The 18,115-nt window shown below is 42.5% G+C and overlaps 1 protein-coding gene across 4 annotated transcripts in view; it reads left to right on the top strand.

Moving 5' to 3' along the window:
- The window catches only part of FAT3 (FAT atypical cadherin 3), a 748,816-nt gene that overhangs the window by 604,493 nt on the left and 126,208 nt on the right, over positions 1-18,115 (top strand). For all 4 annotated transcript variants that reach the window (XM_085623129.1, XM_085623130.1, XM_085623128.1 and 1 more), the window contains one exon: positions 14,306-14,695. In XM_085623129.1, coding sequence (XP_085479255.1) covers positions 14,306-14,695 — 390 coding nt within the window. The remainder of the gene's footprint in view (positions 1-14,305; positions 14,696-18,115) is intronic.

The raw sequence follows: 18,115 nt of genomic DNA, 5'->3' as shown, positions 1-18,115 counted from the left end.
GAAAGACATTGGTAGACACCGCAGATCTGTCAACAGATCAGAATCTTTCCTCTCCTAAGTATAATCGTAGTAACTTGTGAAATCATGTATCGCATTGTCCTTATGTAGCACATTTGAACAAATGTTCGCAGGAAACAATTGCGTAAGATTATGGTTGTATGGTACCCTAGATAATTGCTCAGATATGCTACAGATGACAATTCCGTGTTTAAGGAGGGCACCTTTTTAATATTTTCACTGTTGTCTAAATTGTGGAACCCTTTACTGAGTATAGTGTTTCAGTTCAGTAACGCATATGTTTACATAGTAATATACATTTTTTAAGCAATGCACAAACTAATGATGTGCGCCTTCATTTTGATATTGGTGAACGCCAACCATTTTGTGATTAGTCATTCTGTGTAGAGTTAATTTGAAACTGAAAAGTGGCATTTGAAGGACATCAAGCTGCTGACAGGTGCAGTTACCACAGAGAAGGCTCTGATAGGGATACAGATGTGAGAGAATGCAGCTTCTTCTAGCGCTGCCTAGCGACAGTAATACATCAATCGAGCTTGAGTGCAAACCCTAGTATAGAAGACTAAACCGGTCTGAAACTAACTACTATCAGTTTCCAAGAAGAGTCAAGGGAGGGCTGTAGTCTGTCTAACCTCATAGAAACTGAGATGTCTGACTTTGGTTAGTCCTTCTTCTTTACTTGTGTTTCAGCAGGGATTACTCCAGTGGTGACCAGTGTCTCAGGCAGAGGTAGTAGAGCTGCTCCTGATCAATGAACTGCGGTAAAGCAAGCCATATCACCCTCCAAGACTGCCATACATCAAAAAGACTTCAGCTTAATAAAAGAAACTTGTAAATCTACCAGGGCTGATGGTATCACTGAGCCTTTCTATGTGTGAATAAACCACTATAGGATCCATTATATTTAGGGCTTGAGGTATCAAAGCCCTTCTGTGTCTATGGGAAAAGGCATTGATACAAAGGGGCTTCGCTGCTCTCAGATGGGTCGGCCCTCGTGACTGGTACACAAACCATCACAGCTCTGCTGAGGAACATAAGAGCCCAGTGCTGCTTCAAGAGTAATGCCTACTCTGATTCATGATAGGAGTAAGTAGCACTCGCTCGGTGGACAAGCCAGTGAGAATAGTGGCCCTGTCTCTAGTACTCAGGTAGTCAGACTAACACTTTTAGGCAAGGAGAACACACATCTCCACATGCTATCGTAAACCACCCTATGTGAAAAGAGTACCCCGGTTTATTTACGCACAGGCTACCACTTCTAGTTTTAAGGATACATGTCTTCAGTTTATAATTGTGCTCCTTCGCAAGAAAGCCTGCCATTGCCATAATTCACAATTACTCAATGAGTATTCAAATAAATCCACACCGGTGACAGATCACCAGCTCAGCTTCATACTAAAGGCTGTATTAACGTGTGTGGATCAGATTGACTATTAAATCAACTTTATTTACAACAAGAGCCCCAGGGAAGGTTAACTGACCTCTCACATACATCTTAGCTCACATTATTACTATTACTTAATGTTTAGGATTCTTGTGTCCATAATGTATATGTACACAGAGGGTATAGTCGCCCTCTAAGAAAATCAGGGCAGGCCCAAACCTGTGACTACTACCGGTGGGCTACAACTAAATAGTTGAGACTGCCCGCACGTAAACCACCAGGCAGACGTGAGGCACGGGTAGGTGCAGATGATCCGGCACCCGAAGTCATTCCCTGGTAAGATGCGGGCAGCCCACGTCCCTAGCCTTGGGAGTACTTCTCCCCCCTTTTTCTAGGCCGTCAATCAGGGAGCTATTTAGTTGTAGCCCACCGGTAGTAGTCAGAGGTTTGGGCCTGCTCTGATTTTCTTAGAGGGCGACTATACCCTCTGTGTAGATATACATTATTCACTGCTTTTTGCAACATTATCACATGCACCACACCGCACTCAACACACACCTGGTCCTGAAAATGCGCCACAGATCCTATGGGAAACCAGAGGTGCGAAACATGTTGACCTTTTGAGTTACTCAGGCACATTACGCTTTAGAGGTAACGCCTGACCTACAGGTCTTTTATTTTGACACGGGTACCGTCATATTAAAACCTAAACCTTTGGTAAAGCGTAGTCAATTTTAACCTCCGCACCTACACGGCACACTTCCCACTTAGGACTCCCCCAGCACACCCGCATGCACCAGACGGCAGTTTGCATAAGATCTCCGACAAAGTGACATCCTTCGGGGTGTGTGAGGGCAACAAGGGACAAGACTTGTTCTTCCCCTCACACGATTGAGTACAAGGCCTAGTACACTCAGTACCCACCTCCCCCTCCCTCTTTTTGTCTCTCTTTCTCTTTAGGAGTGAGCAATACTCTTCATACCTCCCTAGGAACAGTGTCCTCACCCTTGTGCATTTACGCTTAACGTCTGGAGCACAGGCACTGGACCTTTAATTAGCTCCTGGTCCCCCCCTCTTTCTCTTGTTGACGCATTTATGACAACATTATTTCATAAAAGGTCAGGGCAACTGAAGGGCAATTTCACCTATGCAGTTTCACCCCTAACAGTTACCCTTACCCAAGCTCAGGGCAGGCCTAATAGTTACCCCAGCATGTCAGAATATTTTCTGCTGATGGGGGGGGGGGGGGGTGCTCTAAGTTGTAGCCTCATTGTTGAAGCTAGAGAGAGCCCCAATGCCCCCTCTGCTGGTCGGGGGAATTCTACCAATATGTACACACAATGCAACATTCAACCCCTTGACCTTTTAGTCAGTTCCTTAAAATGTAAATGATATGCCTAAGGAATGCAGCAAATACGGGAGCTAAATGACTGAATTGAGAAGGTAACTCTGAGCAGGTGTGTACTCCTCTCCAGATACAGCACTTAAATATTAAAGGGAGATCATAGACATATAATCCACAATCCATTAGTCCCGACCATGCACAGCAAGGTCTTTTGGAGAAGCATTTAAAGTGCCCCCAGTACAGACATTCATAGCTGAGAGGGTGTTGTACATGCCGGCAAAACACACATTGTCGCATCCATGAATAAAATATGAGAAACCTCTAAAATCTCATGCAGCCTAGCAGTTGAAATTCACGAGATTTGCTTTGACACCTAAATATAAAGGTGATGGCATAAGATGGCCAATACATCAAATGCAAATACAGAACAAATGATTTAGATTTTTTGGATGATATTTGCTGCACAATTGAACATTTTGGCATGTGATATCCGCTGGCAGGCACATCTGTTTTAGTTTTGGTTTAATTCCATTGCGAGGACAGCTGCACTAACCAAAACTCTCCACTGTTTTGGGGGATAGTATTAAACATTGACAGAATCTATCTGTCTTATGAGGCCCTTGTATTCATAACACCATCCTTTCCACCTCAATTAGACAACTGCAATATTCAAGGGTGTCCGGGGCTGCTCCTCCACTAAGACGGAGGACCTGCGCCCCACTGCTCTTTGAGCAGGAAAAATAAAGTGATAATAATGTAGTTGTTATCATTTAATTTTCTGCAGGTTCGGGGCTCAGTTATGGCGAGGCGGGGCTGGTGGCACAAGGGGAGGAGTGGTTTGCACACTCGAAGTGCGCATGACTACTTGGTCGGCCGTCTGGGACGGGCCAAACAGTCATTAGCGCTTTGCATGTTCCCCACCAGGCTGCATTACACAGCCTGATGGTGAACATTCCCAGGCCCCCAGTCCCCATCTGAGCACTGATCGTCCGTCCATGGTGCTCAGACCAATTACAACACTGCATTGCAGCATTGTGATTGGCTATGGGGAGCCTGGGTGGTTCCGGTACTTGCCGGAGAAGCGGAGGAGAAACACGGCCAGCGGAAGAGATAAGTGCTATTTTAAAAAATATATATTGTGTCCCCCCCCCACAACCCTCTCCCCCACACCTCTCCACCCTCATTCTCTGCCAGCCACTATTGCAGGGTGTTGTAAAGTTTGGTCATCTGCTAATCAACTGGATACTACCCAGTCATTTTATAATTGCAAATACAATGCTGAATATCGAATTCCCCTCATCTTCCTTGTAAGAAGCCATTCCTCCCGTTTTAGTGCAGCTGTGACACGCAGGCAGTGTTGCGAAGCAGCCGTACAATGCAAATTAGCTGAAAATTGTATTAAAAGTGCCATTTATTTGTTTTTACACAGGTGGACAATTTTTGTCTGGAGACTTTATTGGCCGGCGAGAAAGCAGTCATGAGCCCAACAGTAGACCTCAGATAGCTCCCTGACGCGCCATTACAATATCTAGACATATGGCCAGCCATTTTGATTTCAGCGACCATTTTCGCTGTTTCTGTTCAGGTCAGAGCAGTACGTTGACAGATGTGTGAAGGTTAGACGGCAACATCTGGGACATTGGGTCTTAATATTTCTTTCCCAATCTCCACTGCCTCTTTCCCTCCAAAATGATCTAGTGGGACCTCATTATGTCTCTCAGCCATTACAGGAAAACTTAGTGTGTCTTCGCTTTTCATGAATATTACTCAGTAGCCCAATTTCCCAGGATCCTGGAGAAGAGCAACTGGCGAATTGGGAATGTATGTGATGTTTTTTAGCGTTCTATTTTAATTAGCTCTAAAATAGCCAAGCCTATGTAAGAAGCGTAGGCACGCATAATTTTCCTTCCCTTTAGGGCTCATTAGCAGAGACAATCTCTGCATATAGAGCTGCAGTATAATGCGCCTGTGCATGGGGGAGGGGCGGGGCTGGCCACCGAGCAGTTGCAAGCCATACTCTGTAATAGTCTGAAGAATGATTGCATCTTTGTGTCGCTTTATTAACTGTATTAAAAATGAGGAAAGGTCTTCGTTTACCCTTTTGTGCTGTCAGAGATACTTTGTTGCAATTAGTTTATGATTCACTGTACTTGTTTTAGATCATTGAGTCTCGCGCCTCATTTTTAATGTTCACATCTTTGGCAATGGATGCTATGCAAACCTGTAAGCTCGTGTTTTTTACTAACCTACTGAAATGTCACTGCTGGCAGTCTGAGGGTGTACGGTTTAATGTTGTAGAAGAGACCAATTATATATTATTTTTATGAGACCTTTTTTGGAGAATTTTAATGGCTATAAGAGCAATTACTGATTGCATTCTTGAATAGATCTTTACTTGAGTGTTGCCCTTTGTTCTTTAAGTAACAAAGGCTATTACAGGCATCGTTTGAGCCCCACATCTCTGTTGTTTAAAGTAATTGTCCATGTTTGTGAAAATGCCCTGTTTGTTGCTAGAATGCTGGGACAGAAATTCTTTGGCAAATACTGTTATATTTATTAACTTGTGTCACAAATCTATTCATTTTGTCATGTATTCACTAAATTGTGTCATAAGGCGATTCAATTTTGCCCCAAAATATATATTTTTACTAATTTTTCTTGGGTCAAATATTTGGGCAAAACTTGGGCTGTTTTTAATTATACAAACTACATTTTCAGCAATAAAAAATTGTCAAGTCATAAGGCATTACAGCCTAGGGTCATAAAACCAAAAACATACTCCTAGGCCCAATTTCTATGTGGGGTAAACTTACAACCTTCAGACATCACTCATCACACTCACAGAAATTGTGTGGAAAATTGCTTCTCTCTTCCACCGTGTTTCCATGCAGTGCACTGGCAAACATGACATGACATGCTCTGTCCAATGAAATCCACCCAGTTGAGAAAACTCAGACGTCCACAGAGGAGATGGTTCATCCCAAGATTTACATATAAAGCAATTAGTTTATATCTTTATTGCACAATAGATTGTTGCAGAAGCATCCTTACAGCTTCCCTATTTTCACTATTCCAGGTTGTATGTCATTTCATTTTAGAATCAAGTTACCATAAGTCATTGTGCAGTTACTACTGATGATACTGGTCTGAGCAAGCCTGGATATGCCTCAGAGTGTACTATTTGTTTCACATTTTTCATTCATTCAGGGATTTTGGAAGACAGACATTTCCTTAACATGTTGAACTCTATGGGGCAGATTTACAAGCCCCTTGCGCCACTTTTGCGTCACTTTTCCCATGTTAAATGTGACGCAAAAGTGGCGCAAGGGGCTTGTAAATCTGCCCCTATATTTCTAAGGCATTCAATTTCCCATTTGTTCACAGCTTAACCAGTGCTCTCATACATATAAAGAAGATATTTCTCAAATACATTCCTTATCCCAGGAGCTGTAGTTGAAATTTTAGGTTTTGTGCACGGATTCTCATTTTAGCCGATGTTATTCAAAATGTCTTAATCATTAGTGCGTTTACTCTTGTCTTGTATTGTTGCGTGCTTGCATTTATATGTCACGTAATATCCCTGATTAGGCACCGTAGCAGATGGGTACCATATCTCTTTTTGGGGTGATTTTTAGGTGGAGTGCTGAATTGCAGTGTGGCCTTTTCATGATCTGGTGTTGTGCTTGGGTGACCAATGTGGTGCCTCTGTTTTCTCTTCTTGTGTCTGCACATGTGACGGCTTCAAGAGGCATGAGAGATAAAAATGAAATTTACATTAACTGATTGTTGTAGATCACTGTGTTGGTCTCTATGGAGTCCACCAACGAGCGGCTGAGAAGCTGTCCACAGCATGCACCACATACAGGCAATCATGCTAAAGGATCTGAGTCCATCAAGGCGCGATGGGGTGTAATCTAACGGCATACACAGTAGAAATCAAGGGGCATATTATCAAGCGGCAGCGATAATTATCGCTGGCCACGCTCAGCGTGAAATTTCTTTGCGCCGGCTATCCCTGGATATTATCGCCATGCTAGCGCTGTATTAACAACGCATAGCGCAATGGCGATAATTATTCCAGCGATAGCTGTGTTTTCCATGGAACATCGCTGGTTTTCCAGCGATGTTCCATGGAAAACGGCGATAACCTTGCTGATACGACCCTGTGGTCGTATCAGCATAATCCACCCCCAATGTTAAGTATACGTAAGTCAGCATTTTAGCAGACATTAGTTTTTGGCGAAAACCGCGGTTTTCTTCAAAATCTAACGTCTGCTAAAATGCGTGGACCTCCTTGTAAATATCGCAATGTGCACATCAGCGATAATTTACATGCAGTACTGCCCAGTGACGCCCACTTTGCATCTCGTTAGAGATGCAAAGCGAGGCGTCGGGAAAACGGGTGCTAACATGCGCTAATGCATGTTAGCACCCACTTGTAAATAGGGCAATAGTTTTATCTCTGCTTTTTTGGCTTTTAAAGCCAAAAAAGCAGAGATAACGCCCTTGTTGATATGCCCCCAAGTGACATAAACGCTTGTTAGGGTCTACTCTCCCTGATAGAGGAGTCGCCGTCAGGAGTTCACTGGTTACATGCAGTTGGATAAATCCCATAAGGTCCATCAACTAAGAAAGAAGAGACCTACTTATCCTCCCTTTGGGGAAGATGTGTGTCACATAAATGTAACTTGATTTGTTATTAGTGGTGGTCGCCATTGAACAAAAAAGTATTGAAAGATATAGAATTATGTTTTTGCTCTTAGAGATTCAAAGGTTCAGGATTAAGCTGCATTACTTCATTTTCCACACTTGTCTCAATGACCTTGAGCTGATGACTTCATTCCCCTTCCTAAACATGTCCTGTTCACTGCCCTGGGATTGCTCATTTTCTCTTCAGGACTCACTCTTCATGGATGACTCACAACTGTACTCAAACCTTGACAGAGAGCACTCTAAAGTGAGTCATGTTGGTTTATGTTTCTCTACAAATCAAAGAGAATGTAACAATAATGTTGGAGCTTAAGGAAGCTATACCTGTAATGCCCCGATTGAAAATGAATACATGACATACAACCACAACTTGTGATCACCTGCACTAGGCACCCCACCAACTAGAATCTCCTAACTCAGAGTTTTGGAAATTTCCCTCTGTGTTCTCTTCTCTGGATATTTTGTCTCAGTAGCCTTTTGGAAGCATCTTGATCTTGTCTCTACAATGAATAGATCGTTCTCAAATCATTCAGTGATGTATTTAGGTTTAATAAATAAACAGGCACATACGTTGGTGAAATACAGGCTATTAATTTCTGAATGTTTTTTAATATTCTTTGTTAGATCACCCACGTTTGCCCCTTTCCATTGTTGTGCTACATATAAAACACTAGCTTTGTTGATCAAAAGAGCTCCCTCTGTATGCACACATTACTTCTATTTCGTTAACCCCACACATCTTGTAGCCAGCCCTCCCACCGTTTATAGGTGGCTGCCAATCCCCCGACAATTCATTCGTTCGTATGGTTCACCACACCTATGTTGGACAGGGTAACACGGAAATGATCCTTATACTACAGAGGTTAGCATTTGCCTCACTGTATCATAATGTTGGATAATTCTGACCAATGCTGTTAATTTTACTTAAAAAATGTCATTGATAGAAAATGACAGTCTGGCAGTAAAAAGAAAAAGTAAACCATTCATTCTGACAGCAGCATATTGAACAAAAGATACAACAATGCACATTTTACTCCAAGATAATTTATGCACCAAGAGCTAAACAGCGATTTTTATTATTACTTCTATTCCTTTTTTTGGTGGGAAAACTAGTTAGAAATCGATTGATTCCCAATGGGGTTGAGTTCAACTTACTTAAAATCTGTTTTCTAAAACAAATGCGGTTGCATGTATATATTGTGGGTAATGTCTTTCACTAATATCACTACTCCTGAGTCATGGACTTACAGCACACGGCTACCAGAGTTATCAGCACAATGGCTGTCACCAGAGGTATGACCCAGAGAAAATGAAAAATCAGTGATATCTCTTCCATTAGGAAGTGAAGACAATAAATTAATGTTTGTGGCATTAGGTTCTAATAATATCAATTAGTTATGAGCCTTTATAATAATCAAAATTAACTGGGGAGATAGAAACGCCGTCCATTTAGTTTGGTGTCATAATAACACTCCCAAGTAATGTTATATCAAGAAATAAAGGGCTACATATCAGATGAGTGCTATAAGTGACTTTCTTTGTCCATTAATACATGATCAAATACATGTATAATCAAGAACTTGTTTGATATGACATACAGTATGTTTTTGCGTTAACTGAGCCAAAGCACAAACATTTTACAAAGAAAATACAAGTGAATATAGACAGAACATACCTGTGCTCACAGCTGGCTAGATGCATGGCATAGTTAAAGCCTCTTCACCAGGGAAGATAGGTGAACAATAGACTCAAGAACAGCATAGATCAGTGGTCCTGAGACTGCTGTGGGTCCATGACGTCTACTCAAGGTGTTCGTGACTACTTTAAATGCGAAGGAATTTGAAATTTGACGCTAAAAACTTAAGTCAATATCCTCAAATTGATTCATGGGAGCAGTGCAAGTGCATCAATCAGAATATAGTGTGGACAATAAAATTAGAAAAGGTCCAAACATTCCATTAAAATGAAAATCATGATTGTCATGATGTGAACCTTGACCCCACCCTGCCACCCCAGCAAAAACTGGTAGCCAGTCTGGGCCTGGTCCACAGAAGTAAAAATATTAACAACCACTGGCATAGATGATGGGCACTGATAGCAGCAGATGACATGGCTCTTTCCTGGACATTGCCCAAGCAGCAGAGCCTCCTGCCAGCATATTGCCGAACCCTGTATGTGGTTCTCCTGAAAGGAAATGGAACAAGCAATGCCATGGCTTGTGTGCCCAGGTTTGCCACTTCTGTCACCAGCTGGGACTGCTTTCTTCTCTTTCCTTTCTTAATAAAGTATTCCCTACTTTTCTGCTTGCTTCCACATGCAAAAGGACACATAGGACTACAAAAGCAGTGTTCCAAATGGTTGATATTGATCCAATATCTCTGAGGGGCATCAGAGGGCACTCTAGCATTGTGCTGGCTGATTCTGAGCGTTCCCATAGGAGCTGCATTAGTTAGACGCCAGAAAATGTTCCTCGCACCTGCAGTCATACACCCATTGTCAGCAAGTTATTTTCCTAACCAATATGATCACACTAGTAAAGAATGACAGAACATTGCAATCACAAACAGAAATGTTGAACACAAAAGGAAACCAGCACTGGCATAGCCAATAGGTCTCGCTTTTGGGACCTTATAAGTGTTTAGCCATGCAACAGTTGCATAACTAAATACTTATAAGTAGGCCTGGGCTAAATTTCCGTTCCGCTCGCGGAAATTGCGATAATTTGACATTTTCGCGTTCCGCGGAGAGCGCGAAAATGTAAAACCTTCCGCATTCCGCAGCATAGCGATATTTTGTTTCTTGCTCGCGCTGTAAAATAATACATTCTCGCGCGCGCGCAATTGCCTTACCTGAATCCCCGCGTTCGCCGACAAGTTTTCCCGATCCGGTCGCGTTCTCCACGAGATGTTGGATTGTTGGTAGCCATTTGCACTGTCTCGCAACAGTTCGCGCCCGCAGTAACTTCATGCATCGCGCGATTACGTCTTTCTTCTTGCGATCATGCACCACGAGAAGAGTGAAAACAAGATGGCCGCGCCCGCGAGCAACCGCATGGGTAAGTTGGCGAGCCGCGACCATGCAGAAAATACCGCGAACGGGCGGTAAAAAAACTTCCGCATCTTCGCGATATTTCCGCATGTTTGCGGAGATTTTTAACATTTTCGCGATAATTTGCGAAAGTCGCTTTTGCAAATTCCGCCCACCCCTACTTATAAGGTCCCAAAAGCGAGACCTATTGGCTATGCCAATGCTTGTTTCTGTTTATTACTGCTCTGTAGTAATGGCGGTGCACAGGTGCCACCATTACTACATAGAAGTAATAAACATGGAAAAAAAAAACTGGCTCACGGAGAACATCAAAGCGGCCGTGCGATCGCGAAAGGGAAAGTGATCGCGATCAAACATCAAAGCGGCCGTGCGGCCGCGAAAGTGAGGAGCGCGCGCCCGCGCATATGCACTGTAGCTCTAGGCTACAGTGGTAGCACTTTTTTTATCCCTCACAAAAAGTCTTGCCAGACCAGCGCATGCGCTGGGTCAGGCGAGCCCTAAAATCTCCAATGGGCAAGGTAAAAATGTAATTCACCAATCAAGAGCTTTAAAGAGGAAAATGAAGTGTAAGGGCCTGAGATAAGACAAAAGCATCCCCCCATTTTGAGAAATAGAAGGGAGAAGACTTATTGAAATAAAACCCAACCCACCTAAAAAAAGAAATGAATTAATCAAAATGTAATTATTTTTACTTTTACATTTTATTTTGGTCACCATTTGGAAGCAAAAAGTAAAGAACTTCGGGAGTCACTAAGAATTTGACTGATGGAACCCTCCATTCAGAATGGTGGATATCATGCATGCTGTATCACTAGTGTTGTGGCCTTTAATGCTCTTGTAATACAGCGATGGGAACTCTGCCACATTTGTGATGGATTATCCCACCTGCCAAACTCTAAATAAGACCTGTACATTCTTTGTGACCTCTCCTTGGATGGAGCTAACAAGCTTCTTACAAACATATTTACTGTCAATTCTACCTGATTTTAGCATGAACCAGTGGTACCTGATTTTGGCATAAACCCTTTCGTTTTTTGGAATCTTGTTATTGACAACTTTAGCTGTATGCCAGAGCTGATGAGAAAAACACAGAATAAACAAAAAAAGAAGAAATACACAAAACTTGGCTTTGGTTCAGCTTCCAGCTTGTTTTGGGTAGTCCCCTTCAGTCTTTGCTAGTCTGATGTCCCCTTACGCATTTTGAAACCACCCACCAGTGGCGTAACAATAGCGCCCGCAGTGGAGGGGAGGGTGGCAAGCTCCAGGTGCCCCCCTCCGGGACTGTGCTCGCATGCTGAATCCCTGGCTTGAGACCTCTTTACAGTGTACGGAGTGTGGAGGTGGACGCCTTGTACTTTGCAGAGGGCCCCATCAAATTTCGTTATGCTACTGCCACCCACCACATTTTCAAACCTCCTCTCTATTATGAGGATGTTCTCATTTTCCACAATAAATTTTAGATAGATCATTGGTTGATAACAGAGCCAATCTCACAGACTGTGCAATTTCATCTGTGAAGATATCCCGACTCTCCAGTCAGCTGCAACTATGCTGGTAGCTTCAATCAGATAAAATGTTGTTTGGTGAATATAATAAAGGTCCTTATTGAGTACCAATGGCTAGCAATATGTATATGTGTTTCTCTGCCTTCACCTGCTTCTTCCAGAACATACAGTAGGTGCACTCAGAGCTGCGCTAATGACTTACGACTATCAAAACCTAGGACTGACATAGTTATTTGACTCATAGAAAGTAGGTTAAATTCAGTTGCTCTAATCATTATTCTCTGATAGCCTGAAAATGATGGGGCAGTGGTGTTTGTCTTAACTGAGTAGACCTTAGGGACATGTAGTAACAGCCTAAGGTACAGCAACGACTTGAGTCTTACTCAAGAGAGGCATCTAGTAATGGCATGTGGTACTACACCTTTGTGAAAGAATCTTCAAGTTCTGGTTCCTGACTCAAGACTGACATCTAGTAACAACTTGTGGTACTGCAGTTCTTGCTGCTGGCCCAGCTGTAATATTTAGCAATATAATAGACACATCATTTTATGTTATGGATGGTAAGTATGCTAGGAGGCAACGCATTCAAAGGTCTATACAATCTAAATTATGTTTACCATTATGTGACACAAAAACATAGCTCCAGGTATTAACTGGTACTTGCAGTGGGCAATGAGAGGAGGTTGAATGATGCTTTAAAAAATCTTGGCATCTAAAAATGCCTGTCTCGTGGCTACCTGTTGATATACATGTTCTCTGTATGATGAATTTCTTAACTCATGGTTAAAAATAGTCACAGTTTAATGGTGATGAGACCGTGCTGCAGTTGAGGTAATAATAACAAATGCACCCCTGCTCTGTCGTCCCCACCAAGGACAAGTGCAGCCATGATCACACACAACATGGGACTCCCACCTCACACGAGAGATGTCGTGGAGGTGGAAAGAGGGGATCTTCCTATTTCATTGCAGACTACGGCCTTCTAGACCTCGCTGGCAGATTAGAATGTATGGTTTCTATGCTAAATGTTGCAATGATTCCTTCTTCCCGTAGTATGAGGCATCAAAGGATGATGTACATATAGTCTAAGTGCATATTATTTAATACATTTTCTTTCTCTAGGTACTTATTAATTGTAAAGTCAATCTTTGGGCCTTTTTATCTTCATATTATCTCATTTGCTGTAGCCGAATGGTTTGGTACAAGAATAGTGTTGGAAGAGTATAGTATGGCATGCATTTGAGTCCTAAATATTGCCTGCAAAAATATCACCCATTTGGAATTAGTAATAAAAAATCTACACCCAATGAGATTATATTTTTTATAAAAGATACGTAGGAGACAATATTTCTGTATCGGTATCTTGACATACAAGCATCTTAACAGACAAATCCTCAAGATGTTGTTTTTCATCCTTATTGCGCTGTCCCCTTTGCTGTGGTTGAGGTAGATCCATGCTTGCCCCGCCCTTCAGTGTAACATGAGTTCTTTGTGATATTCCTGTACCTCCTCCCTTGCATTTTTGTTAATTTACTACCACCAGATTAGGACTCACCAGAGCAGTATTGAATTGCAACAAATTTGCCCTTCATCCTCCTACGCATTCTCAATAAAGCAATACTAGAACATAATATTTGGTACAGGTACATTGCTGATAGTTCATGGTGGTTTACAGCTTATTTGCAAACTATAAATACTCAAGCAAACATAATAAACCTCAACAGAGCCATGTGTTTGTGCTACACTCTTTCAGAAGACTCGTGGTGTCTAGTTACTCTTGCTCTTTTCAATTATCTCCAGTATGTTCATGGTCCATTAAATTGGTCTATCATCACCTTGTAGCTTTTACAAATTATCAATATGAGTTCCATGTGTTAGACTCCATTGTGCGGACCTTGTTATTACAGAGACTTATGTTATATGCATTTATTTTAAGCACATGTAGGGTAACCACATCTTTCTTGGTCATTCCAGACACTATTTCCAGGTCAGGACTTACGTTTGACAACTTAATGCACTCCGTGTGTTGTAATCTTGTTTTGCTTCTATTGAACTACGTAGAATAGCATATCTGGAATCATGATTTGTACATAAAAAGTTCAGGACTAGAGTCAGTGCCCCTAATGACCTACAGGAGAGGAGTCACACTTATCATCTAAGATTGTGTTGCTTTTGTGGTTGTCCACAATCTTTGCATCACCACACAATCTTCCCTCTAGAGTTGCACATGAACATATGCTAAATAGATACAATAGTTGTTATGAAATTAATAAAATTTAATTTTGTCCATCTCAGGTATCAACAGGAAAGTGATCTACTCTTTGGTGGATTCTTCAGACGGACATTTTTCTGTGGACCAGACATCAGGCATCATCATGCTGGAGCAGCCATTGGACAGAGAGTTGCAGGCATCGTACAACATCACGGTGAAGGCTTCAGACCTCAGTCCCATGCTCATGCTGTCTTCCTTGGCGGTGGTTACCATCACTGTGCTGGACATCAACGACAACCCTCCCGTGTTTGAACGAAGAGACTATCTTGTTACTGTGGCAGAAGACACATCTCCAGGCATCGAGGTGCTGACCGTGTTTGCAGCGAGCAAGGATATTGGCTCAAACGCAGAGATTACGTACAGTGTGAGGTCCGGGAATGAACAAGGCAAATTCAGGATCAATCCAAAAACAGGTTTGCAAAATTAGCACTACATTTAACGAGTGACGCTGAAACTTTATTCAATCAATCAATCGATCTGGATTTGTATAGCGTGGCTGATCACACGTGAGGATATCCAGGCGCTGAGACACAATCCAGCCTGTGGAAAATAAGCTTAATTGAAGTAACATGTGTGCATAACTTTAGAGACAGATCAGGAATGCAGGGTTATATCTCATAATTAAAGAAGCATGCATTTGCACTACGACTGCTTCTCTTTCGCCATGCCTCCAACATTAAGGACTTAAAACACACATTCACTAAAGTCTGTGTGCTCCCTCAAGGGCATGCTAATCTGAATCCTGTTAAAATTCTGTACTAGTGATTTAGCTCTGGTATGCAGAATAACTTATCTAAATGCGTTCCATAACAAATTACCGCCAAGAGTAATAAAAATGAAAAAGGTATTTCAATGTATTTCTGTAAAAAAAGTATATTCTGCAGAATATTCTTCCTACACAGTTTCCAGTAAGAGCACATACTCGTCTTTTGTTTTATTGCAATTTCTATCCTTCTGTACAGGCAGAAGAACCTCAAATCAGTGGTTAATTTGTAAAAAGAAATAGTGCCGGGGCTCTCGTCAGGAGGCAGATTCCACCAGTCCGTTTATCCAGTTAGTGCCACCTAAAACATAACCAACCACTAACCATGAAAGTGGGTAGCGGATGTGGCATAATGGCCAGAGCTGCCGACTTGTGAGTTGGGGAACCAGGTCTCTGCGTCGGCTCAACGTCTCAAGATTGTGGGCAAAACACAATCTCCCCGTAAATGAATGTGTCCTTGACTGGTGCTCATGAAAAGTGCCAGGGTTGATGATTAAGTGCCAGTGCTGAGCACCTGAAACCACTGGCTCAAATTAAGCACTGCCTCAAATCCTCCTCTGTCTTGGTTGCTGAAGGTCTTATGCAGGACTTCGCTGTGTACCTTGGTGAAAGCAGAATTCTTATGTCACATTCCGAGCATTATAGTGCTGACGTTTATAGAGTCAGTTGCAACACACATATGCAGGAAATATATATTTTGTACTATTGTAAGTGAAAAGTGTGTGCTGAACCAAAAATTGACTTCTATAAGAGTTAACGTTCTACAACCCCAATACCCAATATTTAAATGGCTGCCAGTGTTTGCAAGAGATGATGTTGCAGCTATTGATGGGCGGCAGAGAAGTATTATTCCAATATGTTCTACTCTGCAAGTCACACACACTATTTGAGTTCTTCCATTAGTTGTAAAGAGCCTCAGAAGAGTTTGTGTCCCATTCTGTTTTAGGTTTGGGCTCTGCTTATCCATCCATTCTTTCTTTGCTAGAGTGGAATTGGCAATTCACAACAGAGCCTTTTTTTGTTCAGCACTACTGATGGCACGTTCAGAATTGTGTTAGACACTGTCAACAACAAACCATACCATACCGGGGCGGCTCCTCAGCTATGGCGAAGAAGCATCGCCCGACTGAAAAATAAAATGATAATGAAATAATGTTATTTTTCATTACTGCCAGCTGAGGCTAGGGCGTGGCCATCCTGCTGAGTGTCACGCTTTAGGGAGGAGTGTTGGGCACTTGTAAGTGCCCATGCCAGTTTGGCCAGCCACACAGACATGCACACTCATGTTTCTCCAACCCAGCTGTGTTGCAATAGCTGGGTTGGAGGAAGCCCCCAGGCTCCCTGGGCCTGAGTGAGCGTCAAGTAGGCCCACTCAGGCCAATCACGGTGCTGCTCTCATGCTGGTATTTTCAGCAAGAGAACAGCGCTGTGATTGCCCCTTGGAAGCCTGTGCAGCGTGACCTGCGTCAGGAGAGGAGCACTGAGGTGGCGGGCGCAGGAGCAGGTAATTGGCATTACAAAATGATTTTGCCCTCAATCCTGCACCCCGCGTCCATGTTGCCCCACCACCCCAAAATTGGAGCAGCCACCACTGATACCATAACATACACATACCAAATTCTAGACCATTTCCTATAGGTAGAACCTCAATTTGCAGGCTTTGCTGCTTAATTTATTATCTCTCGCTTATGATTGTCACAAAAGAGATCACATTTCTTGAGCCTTCCTGAACAACATAAATTGGGCAGATTTTGCCATTCCATAAACATTGGTACACAGATACATCGCTCTCGATCTGTGGCACAGAGGAGTGGCACTCGGGTGCTTCTCTGTGGGTTGGAAACCTCAGAAACTTAGAAATTGACTTCCTCAGTTGATTAACATTAGTGACACTTAGCTAGGTATTTTGTCCAAGTTCTCTCATGAGTGGAGCTACATGCCCCAGCCAGGGAGAAGTCTGTCCTACACCTATACTGTTTGGAATACTAATCAATTAGTGCAGGGCCATGGGAAACTAGGGTAGTCTCCAAAAACAGCAACCGATCATAATAGTCTTTTTACAGCAACAGAATTGATCGATTTACCTTTAAAACTATGGTTATTTGGATTATATATTATTGACTATACAGTCTATTGCACAGCCCCTCCAGAATCATAAAAATACTACTAAATTAATAAAGCAAAATATACATATAAAAAGTGTTAAAGCTTTACGTCCCTTTGGGAGGGTGTGCAGTTCTTAATATCAGCAGAAAGTTGCGCCACTTAATGCGCTTTACATGTTAACGCTGATATTTCCATCAATGGGTGCTGCTGGCAGGTTTTATGACCCAAAAATTTAAATAGCACCACTGTTTACTAAATACAAAGAATACTTTTTTTTTTTAATTCTTTTTATTTAAAACATAAATGGCATAGTTAAGTTGTTCGGTTACAGAATACACAGTGTACGTATACAGTCTTTTCGTATTCATCACTCGTTATCGTTGTTATGACATTGCTGGTATCGTGCTGCGCATACATACTTTCGCACAGGTATTGCTGGTAATGCATTTCTAGGTCATTAGTCACTGTTGGTAATGCGCATATTCCCCCCTTATAGGTGGTCCAGCCTCCCCACAGTATTATCCACTTTTTGGGGCAACCCCTTCGTACATAAACTGTTTTTTCCGCCGCCATGACCATATCTTTGCACCATGCTGCGTGTGGGGGTGGCAGCTACCCCCCAATGTTGGGCTATGTTCCTTTTTGCCAGCATCATCCCTAGTGTCGCCCATGTCTGCGCCGTGGCGGTAATGTCCGTTGCTTCCCAGATGTTTAACAGGCAACGTTTGGGTTCTGGAGGGACTGGGTTCCCGCTTACTCTCGTAATTGTGGCCATGACAGATTTCCAGTATTCCATTATGGCCGGGCAGACCCAGAGTGTTTGGAAGAAGGTACCAAGCGCCCCACATTGTCGCAGGCAGAAGTGGGCATCGGCTTTGCCTGTCCTGTAGAGAGTGACTCTAGTGTGATAGATTCTGTGGAGGATTTTGAGCTGTACAAGGCGTAGCTTAGACGTAATTGCTAC

Source organism: Triturus cristatus, chromosome 8, assembly GCF_964204655.1.
Source record: "Triturus cristatus chromosome 8, aTriCri1.1, whole genome shotgun sequence".
NCBI classification, from domain to species: Eukaryota; Metazoa; Chordata; class Amphibia; order Caudata; family Salamandridae; genus Triturus; species Triturus cristatus.
The sequence above is the reverse complement of the archived record's forward strand: the minus strand, read 5'-3'. Positions and strand labels throughout refer to the sequence as shown.